Below are 21,782 nucleotides of genomic sequence, written 5' to 3'. Positions count from 1 at the left end.
TCAGGGAAGGGATAGGAAAGAGACGGAGGGAGAAAATTTGGAACTCAAAATTTTAAAAATTAATATTTAAAAAGTTGCATATAATTGGTGGAAATGAAATATTAAATAAGAATATTAAAATATATTTTAAAAGAATCATTGGGCTACCTAAAAGTCATGATCCAACTAAGTGCATAGATATCATATTTTAAGAAATCAGGAAATAAAACTTCTCAGACATATTACTCAATCAATAAATTTTTATTAATCACCTGCTATGTGTCAGGTACTGTGCTAAGCTGTGGGGGATGCAAAAATGGGTCAAAGACCATCCCTGCTCTCAGAGCTCACAGTCTAATGCAGGAGACAATATGAAAACAATTTTGTACAGACAAGCTATATACAAAGTAAATTGGAGATAATCAACAGAGAGAATTAAGAGGAATAAGGAAAGCTTCCTGTAGAAGGTAGGATTTTAGCTGGGATTTGAAGGAAGTGGGGATTGGGGGGAGGAAGCAGAGATGAGAAGAGCAATTAGAACAAGAGGGCAAAGTGAAAACAGAAAATATCCAAAGGATTGAGATTCAGTGTTCTTTCCCACTGTGTCATCCTCCTTGCCTAGAGTGGTACCATGTAAAAGTAGCTGAATTTAGAATTGGAGCAACTGGGTTCAAAACTGTTTTGCCACTCACTACCTGTATGACCCTGGGCAATTCTCCAGGTTTTAATTTCTTCAACTATAAAATAAAAAAGTAGGATTAGGCCTTTAGAGTCTCTTCTATCTTTAAATCTAATTCTTATTTTTAAAACCAAATTATCTTTGTGATTATAAACCACCAGTGTCTACTTAATCAAGTGAGTAAAATCATCAAAGCCAGGTGTCTGGATAATTTGCAATAGACAGAGCACTAGACTTGGAGTCACAGAATGTGGGTTTGAATCATTCATTTCTCTACCTCTTAGATCCTAGGATCCTAGAACTTTGAGGTGGAAAGAACCTGAGCCATTTAGCCCAACTTCTTCATTTTACTTGGGAGGAACTGAAACCAGAAAGGTTATGTTACTCTCTCAGGATCACGGAGCTAAATAACATCTCAGGGAGAATTTAAATGCATATCTTGCTAACTCTAAGTCCAACACCCTACAATACACTATATGCAGTTGTTATTTTTTTAATTAGGTGAGAGAAAGGGAGAAGGAGCAATAAATTTGCATTCATTGTTATTTTTATTAAGTCTTTTATAACATTAGCCTTCATTCCTCATGGAATGAGGTGCTTGGGATGTATTCTAGAAATATATCATATGACAGGAGGAAACAGACCTAAAATCTGGCTACCACTAATTTATAAAGTCAATTAACCATAAACATATGATGGACATTTGATTATATACATTATTCTCAGAATGTTTCACTTTATGTCTCTTCTGTCTGAAGCTATACTATACCTCTGAAGCAAGTCACTTAATCTCTAAGTCTCAAATTCTCTACCTAAATACTACCCCTTTCTCACAGGAACAATTTGATTACTAACAGAGGCAGAAAAATAACAATGGCACAAGGAAGATTAATAAAATCCACTTGTGAAGAAATACAATCTCACAAATAAAATATAAAGAAGACAGGGACTGTTCTGAAGCCCTGAAAGAGACCTCCCCCTCAGATAAATGTACTGTGAGAACTTGCTCGAAATCATGCAATGACTAGGGTAAAAATGGTTTCTGGGCATCATGGTGTATCAGCTCATTTTTTGACTGATTTTTAAAGTTTTAAAGGTTAATCCTGACAGAATTGTAAATCAAATAACTGGGAATTGTGGGTGAGGGATTGTTTAAAGACTTTTGGGTTTGCATATGACACGAAAGTGGGTTTCTTGAGTTCTATCTCATGAGGTAGAGTTGAGTCACTGAGCTCTAAGAAGCATTAATTTGAGGGCATAAGAAGCCAGCAGGAGAAGCCATAGAAAGAGAGAGAGAGAGAGAGAGAGAGAGAGAGAGAGAGAGAGAGAGAGAGAGAGAGAGAGAGAAGAAACAGGAAAGTAAGCTGTGCTCTGGAGAAGTCATAAGAATCCTGGGACTGAATTTTAGAAACTGACAGGAACTTTGTAGTTGCATTTTGGGGAGCTTGTTGATTACAAGAGGGGCATTGCTTTGTGAGAAGCTGGAGAAAGTTTGGGTAAGCCAAGAGAGTTCTTCAACTTGTATTATTCAGGTGGAGAAGAGCTGAATCCTGCAGCTGTTAAAGGGTTGAGTTCATAGCTCTCTAATGCCTTCTATAACTTGAGAGAAGAGAAATTTCTCAGGGGTTCCTGGTTACACTTTATTACCTTCTCTGGTTTGAGAAGTCAAAACAGAAGGGGAAATACAAGTGTTTCATTTGTTTTGCTGTGGGAAGAAGACTGGCTTTGCTGAGTGCCCATTAGATAAAGCAAAATTCCCTTGCCATTTGTAGATCTGAAAAACTTAGTAGCTCTCTGGCTTATGGGAACTTCCTGTCACTGAAAAAGGCATTACACATTTCTTTTTAACTTCCTGTTAAGGGGTGGCTGTGAGCTAAAAGAACTTGATACTGCTTCATAAGCTCCAGAGCAGAAGAGGAGTAAGTTTTATCCATCAGGAAAGCAGAGAAGTCCAGAAGGGTCTGTACTTGTGGAGAAATAGCTTCATGTAGTATAAATGATTCCTGAGGGAATCAAAGACATCAAAGACTACATTTCAAAGTATATGAGTTGCCTTAGGCACATAGGTTTCCCTATTCATGTGTCTCCCTGATAGGATTCTATAAATGTGTATCCCTGGTTTGCCACACACATTGTAGAAGACATCACATACATTGGTAGAAGGATATGACTAAAGTTTATGGGTTAATTGTGATATTTCAAATATTGCTTCTCTGTGAGTAAAATTTATGATTATAATTGACATTATTTTCTGACTAAATATTATGACTATTTAAAAAAAGTATCCACCAATTAACTCCTACAAGAAACCTCAAAACAAGCTCTCAAGAATGTCTTTCAGAAAATTGGAACACTAGTGCATTGTTGGTGGAGTTGTGAAATGATCCAACAATTTTGGAGAATAATTTAGAGCTATGCCCAAAGGGCTATAAAAATGGGCATACCCTTTGACCCAGCAATAGCACTTCTAGGGCATATCCCAAAGAGATCATACAAATGGGAACAGGACCCACATGTACAAAAATTTTTATAGCAGCTCTTTTTGTGGCGGCAAAGAATTGGAAATTAAGAGGATGCCCGTCCATTGGGGAATGGCTGAGCAAGTCGTGGTATATGAATGTAATGGAATACTATTGTGCTATAAGAAATGATGACCAGGCTGACTTCAGAAAAACCTGGAAAGACTTGTATGGTCTGATGCTGAGTGAAGTGAGTAGAACCAGGAGAACATCGTACAGAGTAACAGCCACATTGTGCAGTGACTAATATTGATAGACTTAACCCTTCTCAGCAACACAAGGATCTAAGACATCTCCAAAAGTCTCATGATGGAAAATGCTATCCACATCCAAAGAAAGAACTACAGAGTTTGAATGCAGATTGAAGCATACTATTTGCTATTTTTTTCTTCTGCTTTGTTTTGTTTCCTCTTTTTGATGGTTCCTCCTATTAGTTCTAATTCTTCCTTACAACATCACTAATGTGAAAATATGTTTAATAGGAATGGATATGAATAGGGCTTCTTCATATTCAGCAGGAATGAGCCAATTGCAGTTGCAGTTTCTCTGAGGCAAGCACCATGGAATATTCTAGGAATAACCTTGAAGATCCAGTTGAACGTCTGGGAAAAAAAAGTGATTTTTTCCCCTCCTTTTCTATGTGCATGCAAATAGTTTTCCTCAAAGCTTGGCTGTAGGGAAACAGCTGACAGGACAGACTTCTTTTATGTCCATTTTCCCACTGCCTTTTGGGATTCCCATTCTGGGTAGGTAAGGATAAGGGAATGAGGGATTTACACACACACACACACACACACACACACACACACACACACGCACACACACACACACACACGCACACACACACACACACACACACACACACACACACACACACACCATATCCCTCTGAACTGCTTTTAACCTCATGCCATGGCATCCCTCCCTGACCTGCCCCAAAAGTCACAAGGTTTTTTTAGTATGAATATGTTTTATGGTTCTTGGTAACATTACATTCTCCTCCTACCCCATTCCCCAGTTTCTTACCTTCCAAGGTAACACATTCAAGTATCCTGTAGCCTGCGAAAAAATTAAAGTCACAAAAACATGTGTAAGTGAGAATGGTCCTGGAGATGTGGCTCTTATATCCCCCTTTCTCAAAGTGAGAACACACCTGATCTCTGTCTATACTACCTTCCCCAGAGGCAAATACTTTGCATCTCCCAAAACAGACTAGGAGCTGCCTGGGCACAAAGACTGTCTCCTCATCAGATCAATCATTCCCCAAAGATGGTGCCTAGTTCTCTTCTCTTTCCTCAAGTAAAGCCTCCAGGACCTCTCCTTGGGCCATTAATCTTCAATATTTATTAATGTTGAAATGAATGAACAAAATTAAATGAATAAGGGCATAACTAGGATCCATATCAATTGGTAGGTGGAACAAAGCTAGCGGGAGAACTACCATGTTGGATGAGCATCAGGATAGGAAAGATTAAGACAGGCTAGAAACATGGGCCAAAACAAATATGATGAAATGTATAAAATCAGCTGTAAAGCTTCTAACAGCAGGACAGGAGAGGCATGACTACTCAGCAGTTTATTTGAAAAAAGATCTGATGGATTTTTACTATATTGCAAACTCAGTTTGGGTGGGTGGAATTACATGGCAGTTGAAAAAGTAAGCACAGTTTTAGGCTCTATTAAGAGAAAAGCCGAGGCAGCTAGGTGGCACAGTGGATAGAGCACTGGCCCTGGAGTCAGGAGGACCTGAATTCAAATCCAGCCTCAGACACTTGATACTTACTAGCTGTGTGACCCTGGGCAAGTCACTTGACCCCAATTGCCTAAAAAAAAGAGAAAAGTCCAGTGGGGAAGTGATAGTCCCACTGCCCTCTACCCTGGTCAGCCCCCATTTGGAATACTATATTGTAGTCAAGACCACTTTCAGGAAGGACACTGGCAACATGTAGCATTGGCCTGCAGAAGAGAAGACTGGGGGTAGCTATGGTAGAGCTGTCACATGGAAGAGGAATTAAATTTGTTCTACACGGAGGGAAGTGGGGCAAATTTTCTTTGTGTGATAGAAAAAAAAATTTAACTGAGTATTTCAAAAGTAGAGTGGGGTAATACAGGAAGTGATAAGGTCCCATCTCTTTTGAACTAGCTTGAGGCAGGTTGACCATCAGTGTTATTGAAGAACTGTTGTTCAGTCAGATATACTTTGGACAAGAAGATCATGGTGGTCCCTGTGAACTGCAAGATGGTGGGGTTCTGTTAACAGTGCTCTTTTTGACCATTCAAGGAGCAAGTTCAGAAGCAAGCAGCAGCTGTGTGGCTTATAACTCAGGAGCAGAGTGTGTTCTCAGTTCTAGCTTTCAGTCCAGACTGAAGCCTGCTAAGGAATAATCAGATCAAGAATCTCAGCCCAAAAGGAAGCCTGCAATTATGCCACTCTAAACCAGCAGAACTTTCCATCTTTCTGGTAGCAACTGAGTACAGCAGAAGTCTACTGAAACTTCAACTGGACAAGTCTACAAACCTGCTGCTCAGACTCAAATGCAGGTCTATAACTTGTAGAGCTTAGACAAGGAGGGCGGAAATCAGACTTTGCCCCAGATCAGACAACTTTAAGGCACTGAAAATTAACAGTTCCCTGACCTGAGCTACTCTTGAGATCCTGGAAGAACAAAACACTTAATACCCCAAGAAAGCAGCAGGACCAGACCAGATAATCCTTCCTGGCATGTGCAGTGTCCAGCAGTAGCAAAGGTCAAAGTTAGGAAGTAGGCTTAAAGAATGAGCAAACCCCCAAAAGTATACTACCACAAAAACTACTATGGTGATAGGGACACTGAAGACACAAACCCAGAAGAAGAGAATGACTCTGAGACCTCTACAAACAAAGCCTCAAACAGAGAGAGAGATTATTGGCAGAATTATGAATCAGTATAACCGTCATGGAAAGCAATTTTGAATTATTCAAATAAAATCAATAAAATGACTATACCTTTTGGCCCAAAGTTCCCATGTTTAGGCAATCCATAGGTCATTGATAATAGAAAAATTCCCATGTATGTCAAAATATTCATAGCTATTTTTGTGGTAGTAAGAATTTTGGGGAAAGGAGATGCCATTGATTGAGGAATGGGTAAACAAACTGTGGTACACGAATGTAAAGAAATATTGAGCTATAAGAAAGGACATAAATGATAACATATAGAAAATAATGGACAAATTAATATGGAAGGACACAGAATTTAGTAAGCAGAGCCAAGGAAACAATACATAATGACTTTGACAACAACAATGTAGGAAAGAATACCAGTCACAAGATAATTAAAACTGAGTGTTATAAAATTATCACAAAAAAAACCCCACCACAACCATGGAGGAATATGAAAAGGTATCCCTACTCTATTCCTTTGCAAAGGTGGGAGGCCCATGGGTGTGGAACATTACATATATTTTGGGACTTTTTTGGGATGTATTGATTGATTTTGCTTTTTGCTAATCTTACTTGTTTTTTTTTTCCCCTTAAAAACAATTCTGTTATAAGGGACTGCTTTCTGAAAAAGACTGGGGAGGGAACATTGGGAGTAAATTAAGTGATACATAAGAAGAGATACTAATAAAAATTTAAAAACAAGAGAGAGAGAGAGAGAGAGAGAGAGAGAGAGAGAGAGAGAGAGAGAGAGAGAGAGAGCGAGCAAATCAGCCTGGGGACAGATTAAACTGGAATTCCTAAGAGATGAAGCAAAAGTTTATTAAAAGAGGGAGTTGAAAGAGGGTTTTGGAAAAGAAATGAGATCTATGGAATAAAGAATCAGAAACAGAATTAGCAGCTTGGCACAAGAAGTACAAAGCCTTGCCCAAGCAATAAAATCCTTGAAAATTAGACCAAATAAAGCTTAATAACTGAATGAAATAACAAGAAATATTAAGATAAAATCAAAAATAGAAAATATCATGGAAGGTAAGGTATCATAGCAAAACAGATTGAGAATTTAAGAATGATTAGACTACCTGAGAATCATGACCAAAAAGAAAGAACCTGGACATTAAATCCAAAAAAATCTTAACAGAGAAGTCCCCAGATCTCATAGATCTAGAGGGTGAGGTGGAAATAGAAATCAAAGCTCCTTTGTTTCCCACACCCTCACAAAGTTGATGAAACATATTGCAATGTCTGTGATCCCTTTCTGACCCACTAGTCTTGTCCTTTCCTCTCTCTCCCCATATACACACCTGTCTTCATTTTCTTCCACATGATGAAGGATGCAGCACAGCTCAACACCAGAATGACAACACCCAGGATGGTAAAAGTCGCAGTCCAAGACCTCTTTTTAGGATACTTCACATGGACTGTGGCAGCAAGAGGAAGAGTATAAAGGGAAGATAGTTAATGCAAATAGAAATCTTCCACGTGAAAATGGGAAATATATCAATTGGGAAGCCTCTTCTATTGATATATTCTGGAGAAGTAACAAGAGCCGGGGGGGTTGGGCACAGAATCAACAGCATTTCATGGCCAATCCTCCTGGGACTCAACCTAACCAACTCAGTCTAATCACTCACCAGGATACGCTTTTGGTGTCCCCAGCTCAATATGGTCCACTACACAGTCATAATTGGTCCCCGGGTCATCTGGTGGGAGTTCAATGGTGATTCTTTGGTAGAAGGTAGAATCAGCATTGGGCAAAGTGCCGCTAGAGCTCTCCTTCCCAGCCACAATTATCTCCTTCCCCTTCTGCCAGTGCAACAGGATAGAGCTGGGGTAGAAGCCAGTAGCAGAGCAGGCGAGGGTGGTAATGCCATCCATGGCTTCATGGTGAGACACAGTCACCTCAGGGGGCACTAAAGGTAGAGATCAGGAGAGAAAGTATCATGTGCAAATCTCAGTAGCATTTTCTATTTCCATTGTCACTCTCTTTCTTCATTTCTCTTATTGCCAAAGCCCCTAGGATTTAGCAGTCATAAGGTCTTAGAGGACAAGGTACTACATGATTCATTACATGCTTCCTCAGCGTCCATTTTATATCTCTCCAGTGTCCTCTGTACGTAGTTGATCCTCAACAAATTGTTGTTGATTTGTGACCTCTGACACTTCCTAGTTTTGTGACCCTGGGCAAGTGATACCCTGTTTGCCTCAGTTTCCTCACCTGTAAAATGAGCTGGAGGAGGAAATGGCAAATGACTCCAGTGATAGCAGTAATATCAACAGCTTTCTAACTCAATTAAGAGGTCAACAGAGTCTTGACTATTATAGGATAAAAACTAGAATCTTCTTCAACATGTTCTAGTGTTCATATCAATGACTTTATCTATGTGCTTATTCCCATGAATCACAAACCCTCAAGATCACAAGCCTGGGAAACAGATTCATAACCTGTCCAAGAGACCTGCTATAGCAGTGGTGTAGAATTTCAATTATTCAGATATCCACTGGACCTCTGTATCTATGAAAGGCAGAGTGGCTAGCAACATGATGACTTGCCTTCATGATAATTTCTTCCTTCAAAAGATGGGAAAACCAACAAGGGAAAAATATTTCTAAACATGATTCTCACTAAAAATAAGGGACTAGCTGTTGATGCATAAATGATAGAAACTCTGAGAGGAAGTGACTCCTTGATTTTGTGATAGAAAAGTCTAGGAACTTGGGCTGGTCTGATATGTCCTCAACACTTTGGAAGAGGAGATTTCAAAGAGTTCAGAGGAAAACTAATCTCATGTACTAAAATTTTGCAGAAGAAACCAGAACAGGAGGAAAAGGAGTCATTTTAAAATGAAAATTTGAAGCTATCAATGGAAATTGGATATCAATGGAAATCTCCTCCAGATGATGAGAAAAGGGAGGAATTTGTCCAAAGACACTGATGAAGATGCATAGGTAACTCACCAGCCAATATATTTTAAAAAAGAAATATACAGAACATAGAATCTGGGATAAATTATAGAGGATGATGGTACCATTCTTAGAAATACTAATGGAGTTAAAATGCAGAATGAGGAAAGCATTGTAAAATAACAAAAAGGGGGATTTTAAAGCAATATTGGGGAAAAGACGATCCTCTAAGTAGGCATAGTGTGACTAGTAGGATTGGTCACAACAGAAAGAAGGCAAAGGTGCTTATCTCTCTGCCAAGCAGAATCGCTTTTGCACTGGAGATCACAAAACAAAAATGACCGATGGAGATTGGAGCAAAAGATCAGAATGGGTACATTAAGAGAGTACTTAGCTTCTTTTTTTAAGTAGTAGTAGTAGTAATAGCAGCATTAGCAGCAGTAGTGGTGGTAGTGATGGTAGTGGTAGTAGTAGCAGTGGTAGTAGTGGTGATGGTGGTGGTGATGGTACTAGTAGTAGTAGTATTTATATTTATATTTAGGTAGCACTGTAAGGTTTGCAAAGAGCTTTATGAATATTCTCCCATTTCATCCTCACCTGGCCCACAAGAACTACATTCTGGGGTCCTGAAAGTGCTGACAGAGGAAATGGCTCATTTACTGACAGTGAAGCCTGCCAGATCATGGAGAATGGAACAGGTACCATAGGACTAAAGAAAAGTAAATGTTACCCTATTTTTTTTAAAAAAAAAAGAGGGTATTTTTTGAGTCAGAGCTCAAGCCAGCAAGCTTCATTAAAAAGATTTACAAGATTCATTAAGTTTCACTAAAGAGATGATAGGTGGATATCTAAAAAGAAAGCAGTGATTACAAGGAGCCAGCTTGAATTCATCAGGAGCAGGTCATGCCAGACCAATTTCATTTTCTTTGTTGGCAAGATTGCCAAGCTAGTAGATGAGAGGCTTGCTTGAATATAGTTTATCTAGATTTAAGCATTTAAGAAAGTAGAGTGTTATACTTGGGGAAAAGATGGAATAAGATGAGATAGATAACAATACAAGTAGGTAGATTAGGAATTGAACAGACTCATATCAATTCAACAGGCACTTATTGGTTTGTTTGTTTGTTTGTTTTGGCTAGGCAATGGGGTTAAGTGGCTTGCCCAGGGTCACACAGCTAGTAAGTGTTATGTGTCCGAGGCCGGATTTGAACTCAGGTCCTCCTGAATCCAGGGCCAGTGCTCTATCCACTGCTCCACCTAGCTGCCCCTCAACAAGCATTTGTTAAACTGTGTGCTGTAAACTGTGCTTAAGCACTGGGGGTACAAGAAGAGGCAAATGCAACAATCTAAGACAATTCTAAAAGATTCATGACAGAAAATGCTATCCACATCTAGAGAAAGAACTATGGAGTCTGAATGCAAATCGAAGCATGCTATTTTATCTTTTTTTGTTTTGTTTTGTTTTCTTTCTCTTGTTTTTTTCACTTGGGTTCTAATTCTTCTTTACAACATTACTCATGGAAGAATATATTTAGTATCATTATGAATGGATGTGTGCTATCTTGGGGGGGGAAGGAGAGGGATAAAATTTAAAATTCAAAATCTTACAGTGTCGAAAATTAAAAATAAATAATTTTTAGTTTAATTTTTTTTTTAAAAAGGAGAGCCAAAAGGACATTACCTGAACTAAATAAGCTTACACTCTAATGGGGAAGACAACACAGAAGGCACTTGGGGGTAGGCATTAGATGCAAAGAATTTGCATGAATGGTTCAATGTTGACTTGGCCAGAGGTCTCCAATGTAGTGCCCCAGGGATCTATACTGGACCCTTTGTTGCTTAACATTGTCACCAGTTATTTGAAAGAAAGCAGAGATGCCATGATCATCACATTTGAAAGTGACACAAAGCTAGGGGTGAGGGAATACTTAACACATGAGATGACAAAGTCAAGATCCAAAAAGACCTGGACAGGCTAAAATATTGGGCTGAATATTACAAGACAAAATTCAGTACAGATTAATGTAAATAGCTTTATATAATCAAATTCAGTAGAGGAGATGGGAAAGGCATAGTTAAAAAGTAATTTCTCTACTTTAGAACATGGGTCTTCATGAGTAGTTCCTTCAAGACAGTACTGTCATCATTGAAACAGGGTGTTCCTCCACCTTTTGATGATGGACATCTCTGCCTTTAGCTGGGTTAGTCACTGAGAAAGAGAGACAGACGCATGGAGACTTTCTGCTTTGGGGCTTTGGTTTCCCTAACATGATGAGACCAAGCAGAGCTTGTGCTTCGTAAGCATAGACCTAGAGATCTCGGGGTTACCTCAGATCGTTGGGGTCATCTCTACATAAGAGAATGACCACAATCACTCAGAACAATCATTCTCCTTTCTCTGGGGTCATCTCTACATAAGAGCATGACCACAATCACACAGAACAATCATTCTCCTTTCTCTGGCACTGATTTTTTCCCATAGTGATGGGAGCTGAAGCCAGGACCCACTTCTTTGACTTCTGACACACACACCAGGGCATCAGCCACTATCCAGAAGATAGGAAAGGGTGGCCACATGTCCTGATGGAAAGTGGGTCGGAAGACCAAGTACTCACCATTCTTCTTTATACTAGAGTACTGCAGGATTTTTTTCATGGTGTCAATACAATATTCTTGCATGTAGTGTTCCTTCTGAGTGGTCCAGAGGGGACTTGTCAGAATGGGTTTGAAGGGCTGAGCCTCAGGCATCAAGGCAGTCCAATTCCCCATCTCCTCATCCAGGAAGAAAAAATCTTGACCATCCACAGCAACCCGGATTTCATTTCCTATAGGGCTGTTTTCTTCAATCTCACAGCTAACAAAAACCTGCACCATGCAGTTTACTGTAGGGCGAGGTTGAAAGGTAATACAATGACAAGAGTATTAGACCTAGAGTCAATAGAACCTAAACATGAATCCTAGCTCTGACACTTATCTGTACATCTTTGGGGAAATGACTTTACCTCTATTCCTCAGTATTCTCATTCATCAAATAGGCATAAAGGTCACTTCCCTTCATACCTACAGAGTTGTGAAGGAAAATATTTCTTAAAAGCAAGATAGAAATGCGAGCTATTGTATTGATATCACAAGAAGGCAACAAACCTTGGGGTGTCCAATACTGTCAAGGGTTATCTCTTGGAGTCTCTAAGGATGTCCTGTTTGTGTTAATTTCTTGAGTTCCTAAGGGAGGCAGATGCTCCCTACCTATGAGTAATCCCAATCGAGGTAAGCTGGGAAACTGTAATTAAGAAAGAATAGCTTAGGACCTTGATCATGTCATTATGGGCCTGATCATTTTCCTATTTTATGAGTTCCAGTCACCTTATCTTGGTGTATTATTTGTGAATTTGTATATGTCTTTTTTTTCTTGTGAATAAGCCCTAGAAAAACAAACTGGTGGTTTAGAGTGTGTGGAGGCAGGCTAGGGAAGGAGCAGATGAAAGTAACTGCTGTAATTAGGCATTGAAATACAGTAGCAATGGCAAAAGAGGAGGACAGATAATGGTTAGTTGATTAGTTTATACAGCAGATCTCTGAACTCAGAAATCATGGAAGAACAGGGGGTTAATTGCTTCAAAGTGAAGTTCAATGATAGGGATAACATAAAGGGTAGAGGAAAATGGATGGAGGATGAAGACAAAGTTCCCCCTAGAATGCCTGACACATAGCAGACCTTTAATAAATGTTAATTGATTGAATAAGATTAATCAGTTCCAAGAGAAGAAGCCAATACCTTGGGAAGCTGATGTGGTTCAGTGAGAACCAAGTCCTTCTCTTCTCTCTAGAGTGCCCTGAGATCCTGAATACTCAGCCTAATGGCATGGCCTCCTAGAAAGGGGGCATTGGGCTCAATGGAGGCAGAGAGAAAGAAGGGAGAGGGAAGGATGCATGGGAGAAGGGAAGAGTGGCTGACTTACCATCATACTTGGTCTCATTCTGCGTCAACTTCTTCAGGAACCAGAGGAAACTCTTCTCATGATCCACTAATTTCTGCCGAATCTTGGTTATGAACTTGGCCCCCAGGGCCTGGGAGATCCAGGCCTCCTTAGCCATGAGCTGCTGGTTATGTTTGTCATAGGAGAACACCTGAACATCATCCAGAAAGTCCACCATGAAGTGATCCAAGAGGTAGCTTCCTGTGCCCACTGTTGTGAACTGTATCACATGCTCGTGGTAAGCTGCAGGACAGCAAAGGATGGGGAGAGAAGAGAAGAGAGGAGGAGGAATCAGGTGTGTATTTGAGGGGCCCAGAACCCATGGGTCTTTTCTCACTCCTCCCTTTGTCTTCCTGCTACTTGGAAGGCAGCTAGTCTTCCTTGGGCCACCTTGTGAAGAGGGTAGTTATAGTGGATAGAATGCTGGATTTAGAATCAGAGAAACCTCAGTTCTAATCCTACATCAGATACTTACCGTCTAATCACCCTGGGCAAATCACTTAACCTCTTTGTGCCTCACCTTACTTATCTATAAAATATCTTATGCACAAGAGCACAAGAGCATGAGAACACACATATAGGGGAAAGAACCTAAGGATTTAACACCAATGCAACCAATATTACTGACAGCATTTGACTGACTTGTTCCAGTCCAATTTCACTCCTACTAGTTTGAGATCATAGCTGGAAGGGGCCTTTGCTCTTTATCTCCCCAATTATTTTAGCACCAATGAAAGGAAAAGGGATGATGTTACCCCAGACCTCCAACGGCAGCCCTACCCTGACTCTTGTGGTGCTGATAACTACCTTTGGTCAGTTGCTTGGTAACTCTGGAGTCTGACAGGGTCCCACATTTTGAGAACAACAACTCTACTTCTCCTCTCACTATTCTTAGGCTATAGCACTGGAAACTGGTAGAAGTGACCTGTAGGCAAATTTCATTTCAAAATGAAGTTTTTCTAACTAGAGGTATACAAAATTCTAGTGAATTGCCTTATACCATTGCAGAATTTAGAGTTAGAAGGGATCTCGAAAACTATCTAACAAAATTTATACCTAAAAAGAATTCAGACTCTAACAGGTGGTCTCAAAGCTTTTGCTTGAAGTCCTGGAATGAAGGGGAACCCACCTCTGGCAGCAGCCAAGTCTTCTTTTGGACAAAGCTCATTGTTAGGAAGGTTTTTCCTGACACCAAGCCTAAATGTACCTCTCTGAAACTTCTCCCCATTGTTCTAGGTTCTTCTTTCTAGGAGCCAAGCAGAGAGAGTCTAATCCCTCTTCCACCGGACAGCTTTTCAAATATTTGAAGATAGTTATCATGTAACACCACTTCCTGCTCTCTTCCCCACAAGTTTCCAATTCTCTGTTCTGAATATCCCCAGGCCTTTTAATAATGCAGTGAGCTCCTAATCACTGGAGGTCTTCAAGCAGAGGCTGAAAGAGCACTTGGTAGGAGATGTTGAGGGGAGTGGCAATTCTTGCTCATGCAAGGGTTTGACTTGTCAGAAGCAAATTGAAATGTTATTGGGAAATGTCTAACAAAGAAATAAAAATATAACACAATCTAGATAATGTGAATCCATGGTTTTCTAAGTCATTATGCTGTCCCAAGGATACATCTTAGTTTGGGTTTGACACCATCAGATTAGATGACCTTTGGGAACTCATATAAACTATGGGTCCCTAAGGTCATTTCCAGGCAGCAAGGTAGCGCAGTGGATAGAGTACCACACCTGGAATCAGAAAGATGTAAGTTCAAATCCAGACTTGGACACGTACTAACTATGTGATCCTGGGCAAATTACTTAAACCTGTTTGCCTCAGCTCCTCATCTGTAAAATGAGATGGAGAAGGAAGTGGCAAAGCACTCCAGTATCTTTGCCAAGAAAATCCCAAATGGGGTCATGAAGAGTTGGACACAACTGAAAATGACAAAACAACAAAAAGGTCGTTCTTTTCCATTGAAAGATCCCAGTAGGAGCAAATATGATGGTAATCGATGGTCATGGAGTTGAAGGAACATGCTCTTTACCTTTCACCAAGGTAAGAGGAAGCATCTTGATAGAGAAAACTCCAGATCTTCAATTCCTAGTTTTAATTAGCCTTAGACTCCTAATAAATACTTGATCAAGAAATAATCTACTGTCGTACATGGCTGGAGGTTGGAGTTCCCATTCCATTCACTCCCTGGAGAAGAGAAGTGAAAGAAAGGAATGGGAGGAAGAAATTCCAAGAGACTGAAAAGAGGGACTATGAGGTTCATTGCCCAGTCAAGGTGAAGGCAGATGAAAAAGAATCAATTAAGGGGCCTCATCAACTGTACCAACCCATTCATTCAATTTCTAGACAGTAAAAAAGTTAAAGGGAAAAAATTATCTTCCGTCAGTTTATTTGTCATAAGGCCTGTCTTTTATTTGTTTGCTTCCACATAAAGTGTCTTGAAAAATTCCAAACTTGCCTCTACTAACTTACAGAGGAAAGGGAATATGTAGAATGTGTCTCAAAGTAAAGGAAGAATCAGCCTTCCCCCCCGCTGGCCAGCCATGGGCCTGAGAGGAGGAAGCCTCCTCTGAGTTCCAGAGTGAATTGGTAGTACAGGGATTAATTTTTGTTTCTGGAAACTGAAATGTGATTTCATCAATGTAAGGAACTCCCAGCGTGGAAGCTCCTTCCATTGATGTAGATAAACAACTAAGCTGTAACACTTATGCTGGGCAGTTACCCAGAAGACTGAGAAGCTAAATGCCTTGACCCTGATCATGCAGCTACTATGGATCCAAGGCAGGCATTGAATTCAGGTCATCCTGACTCCAACGCTGACAGCTTTCCTCTCAAGTCACCTGCTCAAGTGGACAGAGAAGTGAAAGCTCAGGAAGGGGAGTCAGGAACAGTGCAGACACTGAACCCTTCCTGCCAGTGATTTGCCTACGGGGACATGAGAATATCTGGATCCTAGGTTCCATCTGTCTGTGGTCATTCTTATTGCCAATTTTTCTCTCTGAGTTTGATACTCAAAAAGAAGGAGTCCAGGGGCAGTTGTTCACTGCCTTATGACCTTAGGAAAGGAGGAAGGAGTCAAGATGTTGAAGTGAGAGATAACTTAGCCTGAGCTCCTCAACAGCCTCCTCTACAATGATCTAAAAACCAGGCCAGACTGAATCATAATCATAAAAGCCAAAAAAAAGAAGTTACAGTGAAGCATGTTTCTGGCCCAGAATAGCTTAAGAAGAGAGATACGGAGGTCTGTGGACCCTGGGGTAGGGGCTGGCCAGGAGCCCAGCAGCAGCAGGCTGTGGTAGTGGCCGCACTATCAGGGAGCTGTGCAGTGCTCAGGGACAGTGAGGGAACTGAACACCTAAGCAGAAAGAGGTCCCAGGGGACCCCTATACCAGCACTAGGAGGAGGATGCATGTCATCTGGCACTTCTGTCAGTCATTACTCCATTCCAGGTCACAGTTCCAGGTGGAGAGAAGCAATCACAAGGCCACAAGGAAGGAAGGACTTTATCTGTGTACAGAGTAAGGAACAAGGTCCGGAACCCTAGCTGTGTGACTCGAAGCCCAAGAGCACAGCAGGGACTCCGTCCTGACCTTTAGCCCCACACGTAAGCTTACAGTGAAACAAGCTAGGACAGGAGACCAAGACCAAGGGAAAATCAGCTCTTCAGTGGCTCTGAACCTACAGAACCTCCCAGTATTCTGTGACTGAGTCCAGTAGCTGAGTATGGAACCTCAACCACGCACAAGCCAAGAAACCCAAAGTGAGTCAGGAATTTGTGCAGCACAGACCAGGGCAGTAAACCGAGTTCTTCCCAGATTACGACACTTCGAAAGCTCCAAAAACCTACAGGTTCCCCAGAACAGGCTGTGAAATCAGCAGAAGTACACAGAACACAGAAGCTCGGGCCAGTCACCTTCCCCTAGAAGTGAACAGAGCCCAAATGTGACACAAAGTTCAAACTTGAGAAGAGACTGGGAAAATGAGCAAACATACACACACACACACACACACACACACACATCACCTAACCATAAAAAGCTATTATGGTGACAGGGAAGCTCAAGACACAGACTCAGAATAAGATAATGACTTGAAAACATCTACAAACAAAGCCTCAAAGAAAAAATGCAGACTGGACACAAGCCCACCAAAAATTTACAAGAGAGTTAAAGAGGAAGGAAGGAAGGAAGGAAGGAAGGAAGGAAGGAAGGAAGGAAGGAAGGAAGGAAGGAAGGAAGGAAGGAAGGAAGGAAGGAAGGGAGGAGGGAGGGAGGGAGGAAGGAAGGAAGGAAGGAAGGAAGGAAGGAAGGAAGGAAGGAAGGAAGGGAGGAAGGAAGAGGAGGAGGAAGGAAGGAAGGAAGGAAGGAAGGAAGGAAGGAAGGAAGGAAGGAAGGAAGGAAGGAAGGAAGGAAGGAAGAAGGAAGGAAGGAAGGGAGGAAGGAAGGAGGAGAAGGAAGGAAGGAAGGAAGGAAGGAAGGAAAGAAGGAAGGAAGGAAGGAAGGAAAGGAAGGAAGGGAGGAAGGAGGGAAGGAAGGAAGAAGGAAGGAGGGAAGGTAGGAGGGAAGGAAGGACGAAGCAAAGAAATAGAATTATAAATAAAATAAAGTCAGAAAGAAATAATTCAAATACCATGGGGCCATAGTCAGGATTGCACAAGATTTAGCAACTATTGCTGTAATGAAACAGAGGGCTTGGGATATGATCTTAAACAAATCATTTTACCTCTTGGAACCTCAGTTTCCTTATCTTCAAAATGAGGAAGATGAACTAGACAACCTTGAGTCCTTTCAAGCTCCAAATACAAGTCCAGGATCCTAGGATCCTGAGTGAGGTCTCTGGTCTACCAGCAGCAATCATGAAAACCTTAGAGCTGCTTCTTTCTCATGGGAAACTCAAATTTCTCTGATTGGGAGGGGCTGCCCCTGCCAGCTGCTTCTACATCCCAAAGATCAGTAGGGAAATCTTGTCATTGTATGTAAAAAAAATAATAACAATTCCTATGCTTTGGTCAGCAGGCACCATAGTTAGGAGAAGTTAGGTCTGCCCCAATTAGCATCACCTTTGCTGGTAGTATCCCAATCTCCCTTTATGCAGCCACCAATTTGTTGCTGGCATATTCAAGGCCCAGGGGAAGCATTTTCTTCACATTTAATCATCATCATCATCTCAACCTCAACTTTTTCAATGAGATTCAGATAGAAATCATCCTAGGACAAATCGCTAGCTGGCTCACATTCCTGTGTGTTAAACATGTTGGGGACTATTACACACATGGATAAAATAATTGTTTTGTACATGAATAAAATTATTATGATGTGAACTCATCCAGTGAAGGCTCACTGAAAGCAACCAGCACAGTGACAGTAGCAGATGGGCCCACATCCTGTTGGTGGTAGTATCAGCAGGAGCAGGAGCAGGAGCAGAAGTGACAGTAGTCATAATAATAGAAATACAGGCAGTATGGTACAGTGTAGAGTCAGCCTTGGAGTCAGGAGGATCTGGGTTCAAGTTCTGTCTCTAACACATACTGGCTATGTGACACTGTTTAAGTCATTTGGCCTTTCAGTGTCCAAGGTAACAACCACCTGAGACTAAGCTTCAAAACAGGTGCTGATCTGAATTGATAGTGGGAGATTCCTTCTCAGGAGCTCTAGAACAATGAAATCACATGTCTAGAACAATAGTAACAACAGTCACTGACATTTCCATGGTGCTTTTAAGACTGAACAGTGCTTTACTTGAATTGTCTTCTTTGAACCTCTCCCACAACCTGTGGAATGGGTGCTAGTTGAACAATGGAGATGGCTTTGGTTCAAAAAAGAATAATCAACTCAACACAAAGTGAACCAAACAAAAAAATCAAATAAAATTATTTTCCACAGGACTCCAAGTGGGCATCCAGTGACATGTGGTCCCTATCTGTGAGATATCACTGCTATGCCTTCTCCTGTTTGTCCTCCTCCCTCTTTTTAAATCCACCCTCAATTTTACTGGAAAAGGGTTCAAGGGGAAAAGTGAAGAGGGAATTTTGCTGCAGAGAGCAGTGAGATGCAGTGAAAATAGCACTGGATTTGCAATTAAATTGCTTGGGTTCAAATCCTGACTTTACCATTGACAATTAGTGTGATCTAGGAAAAGGCCTCAGTTTCCTCAAATGCAAAATGAGAGGTGGACTAAATAACCTAATTGCTCCCTTCTTTCTTTAAATCCACTATGAATCCTAGTTGATTAACTTTTCCTTCTTCATCCCCCCTTCCTTATTTGGCAGCCTGGGAGCTCCTTTCTTGCTCTTCTCTAGATAATGGCTTAGGACTGACTCTTGGGGTTCTTGAGATTCCAGAACTTTAAATGAAGACTGTTAACTCCCATTCCTCTCTTCTTTATGTTGCCCTTGTAGCCTAGGTCCCCACCTAGCCCCAATTCTTCTCAATTCTTACTTGGAAATACATGTACAGCAGAGATATATTCAGTCTCTTAGGTCAAACCTCACTTCCTCCTGGAAGATTTCCCTGCATCACTACTTGGTTAGATAGAAGAGAAGTATTCCATTAGAATCAACCTCTGCTCTTATGGTTCTACTCATAATGCCCTTGTTAGTTTGTTCCTTGAGTGTTTTCTGTCAATATCAGGACTCTTCCACTAGGCAGGGACTGAGGGAGACCCCATCAGATCCAGACCACAATGCCTTCCATCCTTCCTTCCACTTACTCCCCTACACTCACCTGCCTGGATCCCTGTTAGAGAAAGTACCCCCAGAATGAGTAGCAAGGATGAGAAAGACCCCTTCTTCCTCCTCTTCTTTCTCCTTCGGCTGGCCATCGCTTTCCACAGATGATTGCCTGGCATCTGCAACCACACTCTCATTGGAGGAGGCTCCACTCTCCAAATGCTGTACCCCAATAGTATCCAAAAGAGAAATAAACATTGGCTCCCCACTCCTTATCCCCACCCTATCTCGGATTGGCCCTGCCCAAGATTAGCCCTCCTATCATTGCAGGCTGGGATATCTGTTGCTAGGCAGAACCTGAGCATGTTTGGCAACCTTGAAAGCAGAAATGAAATGAAGTCTGTGGTGAGAACAGGAAACTCTAGAACAGAGTCACCATCAGGTGTTGCTGGGAAGTATGGGGAGGGGTGTGTTGCCACAGATCCGTGGACACATATGGCATTTGTAACTGTTGTTTGAATTTAGAAAGTGCAATGGACACAAAGACCTATCCTAGAGGACTTTCACTATGGGCTCCTTTAGGGGTGTGTGTGTGTGTGTGTGTGTGTTTGTTCCTTTACAACCAATAAAGCTTACTTGTTCACATTTCTCCTTCAGGCAGAGAAGCTCAGCACAGAAAGGATCTCTGTTGTAAACCAATTAAACCTAGCCCTGACAAAGAATCCCTTCCATACCATCCTCAATAAGTGCTCACTCAGCCTCTGTTTGAAGATATCTAGTGATATGTTCTGATACTTTCTATCTTCTGGGACACCCGATTCCACTGAAGGATTACTCGAGTTATTAAGTTTTTTTCCCCTTACACTGAAGTGAAATCTCTGTGATTCTCAAACATTGATCCTAGCTTTCCCTTTCTGGGAATAAGCCCAAGGCCAATTCTTCTAATCAAACTCCTTGTGTACTCTCTCACTGTTAGGATTCATAGTGGATTTAGAGAAAGAAGGGAGCAATTAGGTTATTTAGTCCACCTCTCATTTTGCATTTGAGGAAACTGAGGCCTTTTCCAAGGTCACGCTGATTGTCAATGGTAAAGTCAGGATTTAAACCCAAGCCATTTAATTGCAAACCCAGTGCTATTTTCACTGCACCCCACTGCTCTCTGCAGCAAAACTCCCTCTTCACTTTTCCCCTTGAACCTTTTTTCCAGCAAAATTGGGGGTGGAGTTCTCAGAATTAGAACTTCTATCTAGTGAAATAATCAGTCGGCACTATCTGATCCCCTCACCCATCACTGGAGGTCTTTAAGCCAAGGTTAAATGACCATGTGCCAAGCACATTGTAGAAGGCTGTCTTGTTCAGGTAGACTAGGTGGCCTCTGAGATTCTTTCCAACTCAGCAAGCTCATGATTCAGTAACATTTTCTCTTTCTCTGAATGCCTTACCATCTTGGTCTCTGTGGTCACTTTAATCTTTTCCACCTTCTCCACGAAAGAGAGTCCCAGTGCTTAGGGATTCCCCCATAACTCAACAGTATGCAGTCTACTGACCTCAATAAGGTAAATGAGCAGAATCAAATGCCAAGGTGTTGTCGGGTAGGGGTGGAGGGGAAGCCAAGCCACAGACTGTGGCACAGATTGAAAATGAGGACATCCAAGAAGAGCAGTTCATTCAGGAATTATAGGATCATAGACCTATGTCTGGAAGAGACCTTAGAGGTCCCCTAGTCCAAACCTCTCACTTTATGGTTCAGGGAAAGGAAGGCTAAAGAGGTAAATCCGTGGAGGTAGCTTACCTTTATCAAAAGGCAATACGGTATTACACTAACTTATATGCCATATTTTAAGGTTATGTGAAGTCTCAGTATAGCTATGATGAAAATAGGTCAGACTGTCAACTAATGATATGATACAATATATTTGGGGAGAAAGTTCCATTAGGTCTCTTGACTTTCCATGAATTACCAGTAGAGGATTTGGGCTACCTGCTGGCTATACCTCATTCTCTTTGAATTTTCTATTTTCTAGTCAAATATGTCTATGGTGTCCTATACCACCTCTGCGCATCTTCATTTACAACGCAGTTCAGGTGGGTCGTATCCACCACGCCCCACTCCATCGCTTATTTAGTGACATCATCA

At 41.2% G+C, this 21,782-nt stretch overlaps 1 protein-coding gene across 2 annotated transcripts; it reads right to left on the bottom strand.

The window, feature by feature from the left end:
* Positions 1-221: 221 nt before the first annotated feature.
* On the bottom strand, positions 222-19,911 carry LOC110218465 (major histocompatibility complex class I-related protein 1-like). 2 transcript variants are annotated; one of them, XM_021001204.2, is made up of 7 exons: positions 19,701-19,911; positions 12,961-13,221; positions 11,617-11,883; positions 7,732-8,010; positions 7,402-7,518; positions 4,204-4,236; positions 222-3,779 (listed from the first exon to the last, which is right to left on the bottom strand). In XM_021001204.2, exons 1-7 carry the CDS (start codon positions 19,840-19,842, stop codon positions 3,748-3,750), a joined length of 1,131 nt encoding a protein of 376 aa, XP_020856863.1. In that variant the 5' UTR covers positions 19,843-19,911; the 3' UTR covers positions 222-3,747. The 2 variants fall into 2 exon arrangements, with proteins under 2 accessions (XP_020856863.1, XP_020856864.1); XM_021001205.2 differs by having other exon boundaries at positions 222-2,661.
* Positions 19,912-21,782: the final 1,871 nt, after the last annotated feature.

This window comes from Phascolarctos cinereus, unplaced genomic scaffold, assembly GCF_003287225.1.
Source record: "Phascolarctos cinereus isolate Bilbo 61053 unplaced genomic scaffold, phaCin_HiC Scaffold_2;HRSCAF=192, whole genome shotgun sequence".
Lineage (NCBI taxonomy): Eukaryota > Metazoa > Chordata > Mammalia > Diprotodontia > Phascolarctidae > Phascolarctos > Phascolarctos cinereus.
The sequence above is the reverse complement of the archived record's forward strand: the minus strand, read 5'-3'. Positions and strand labels throughout refer to the sequence as shown.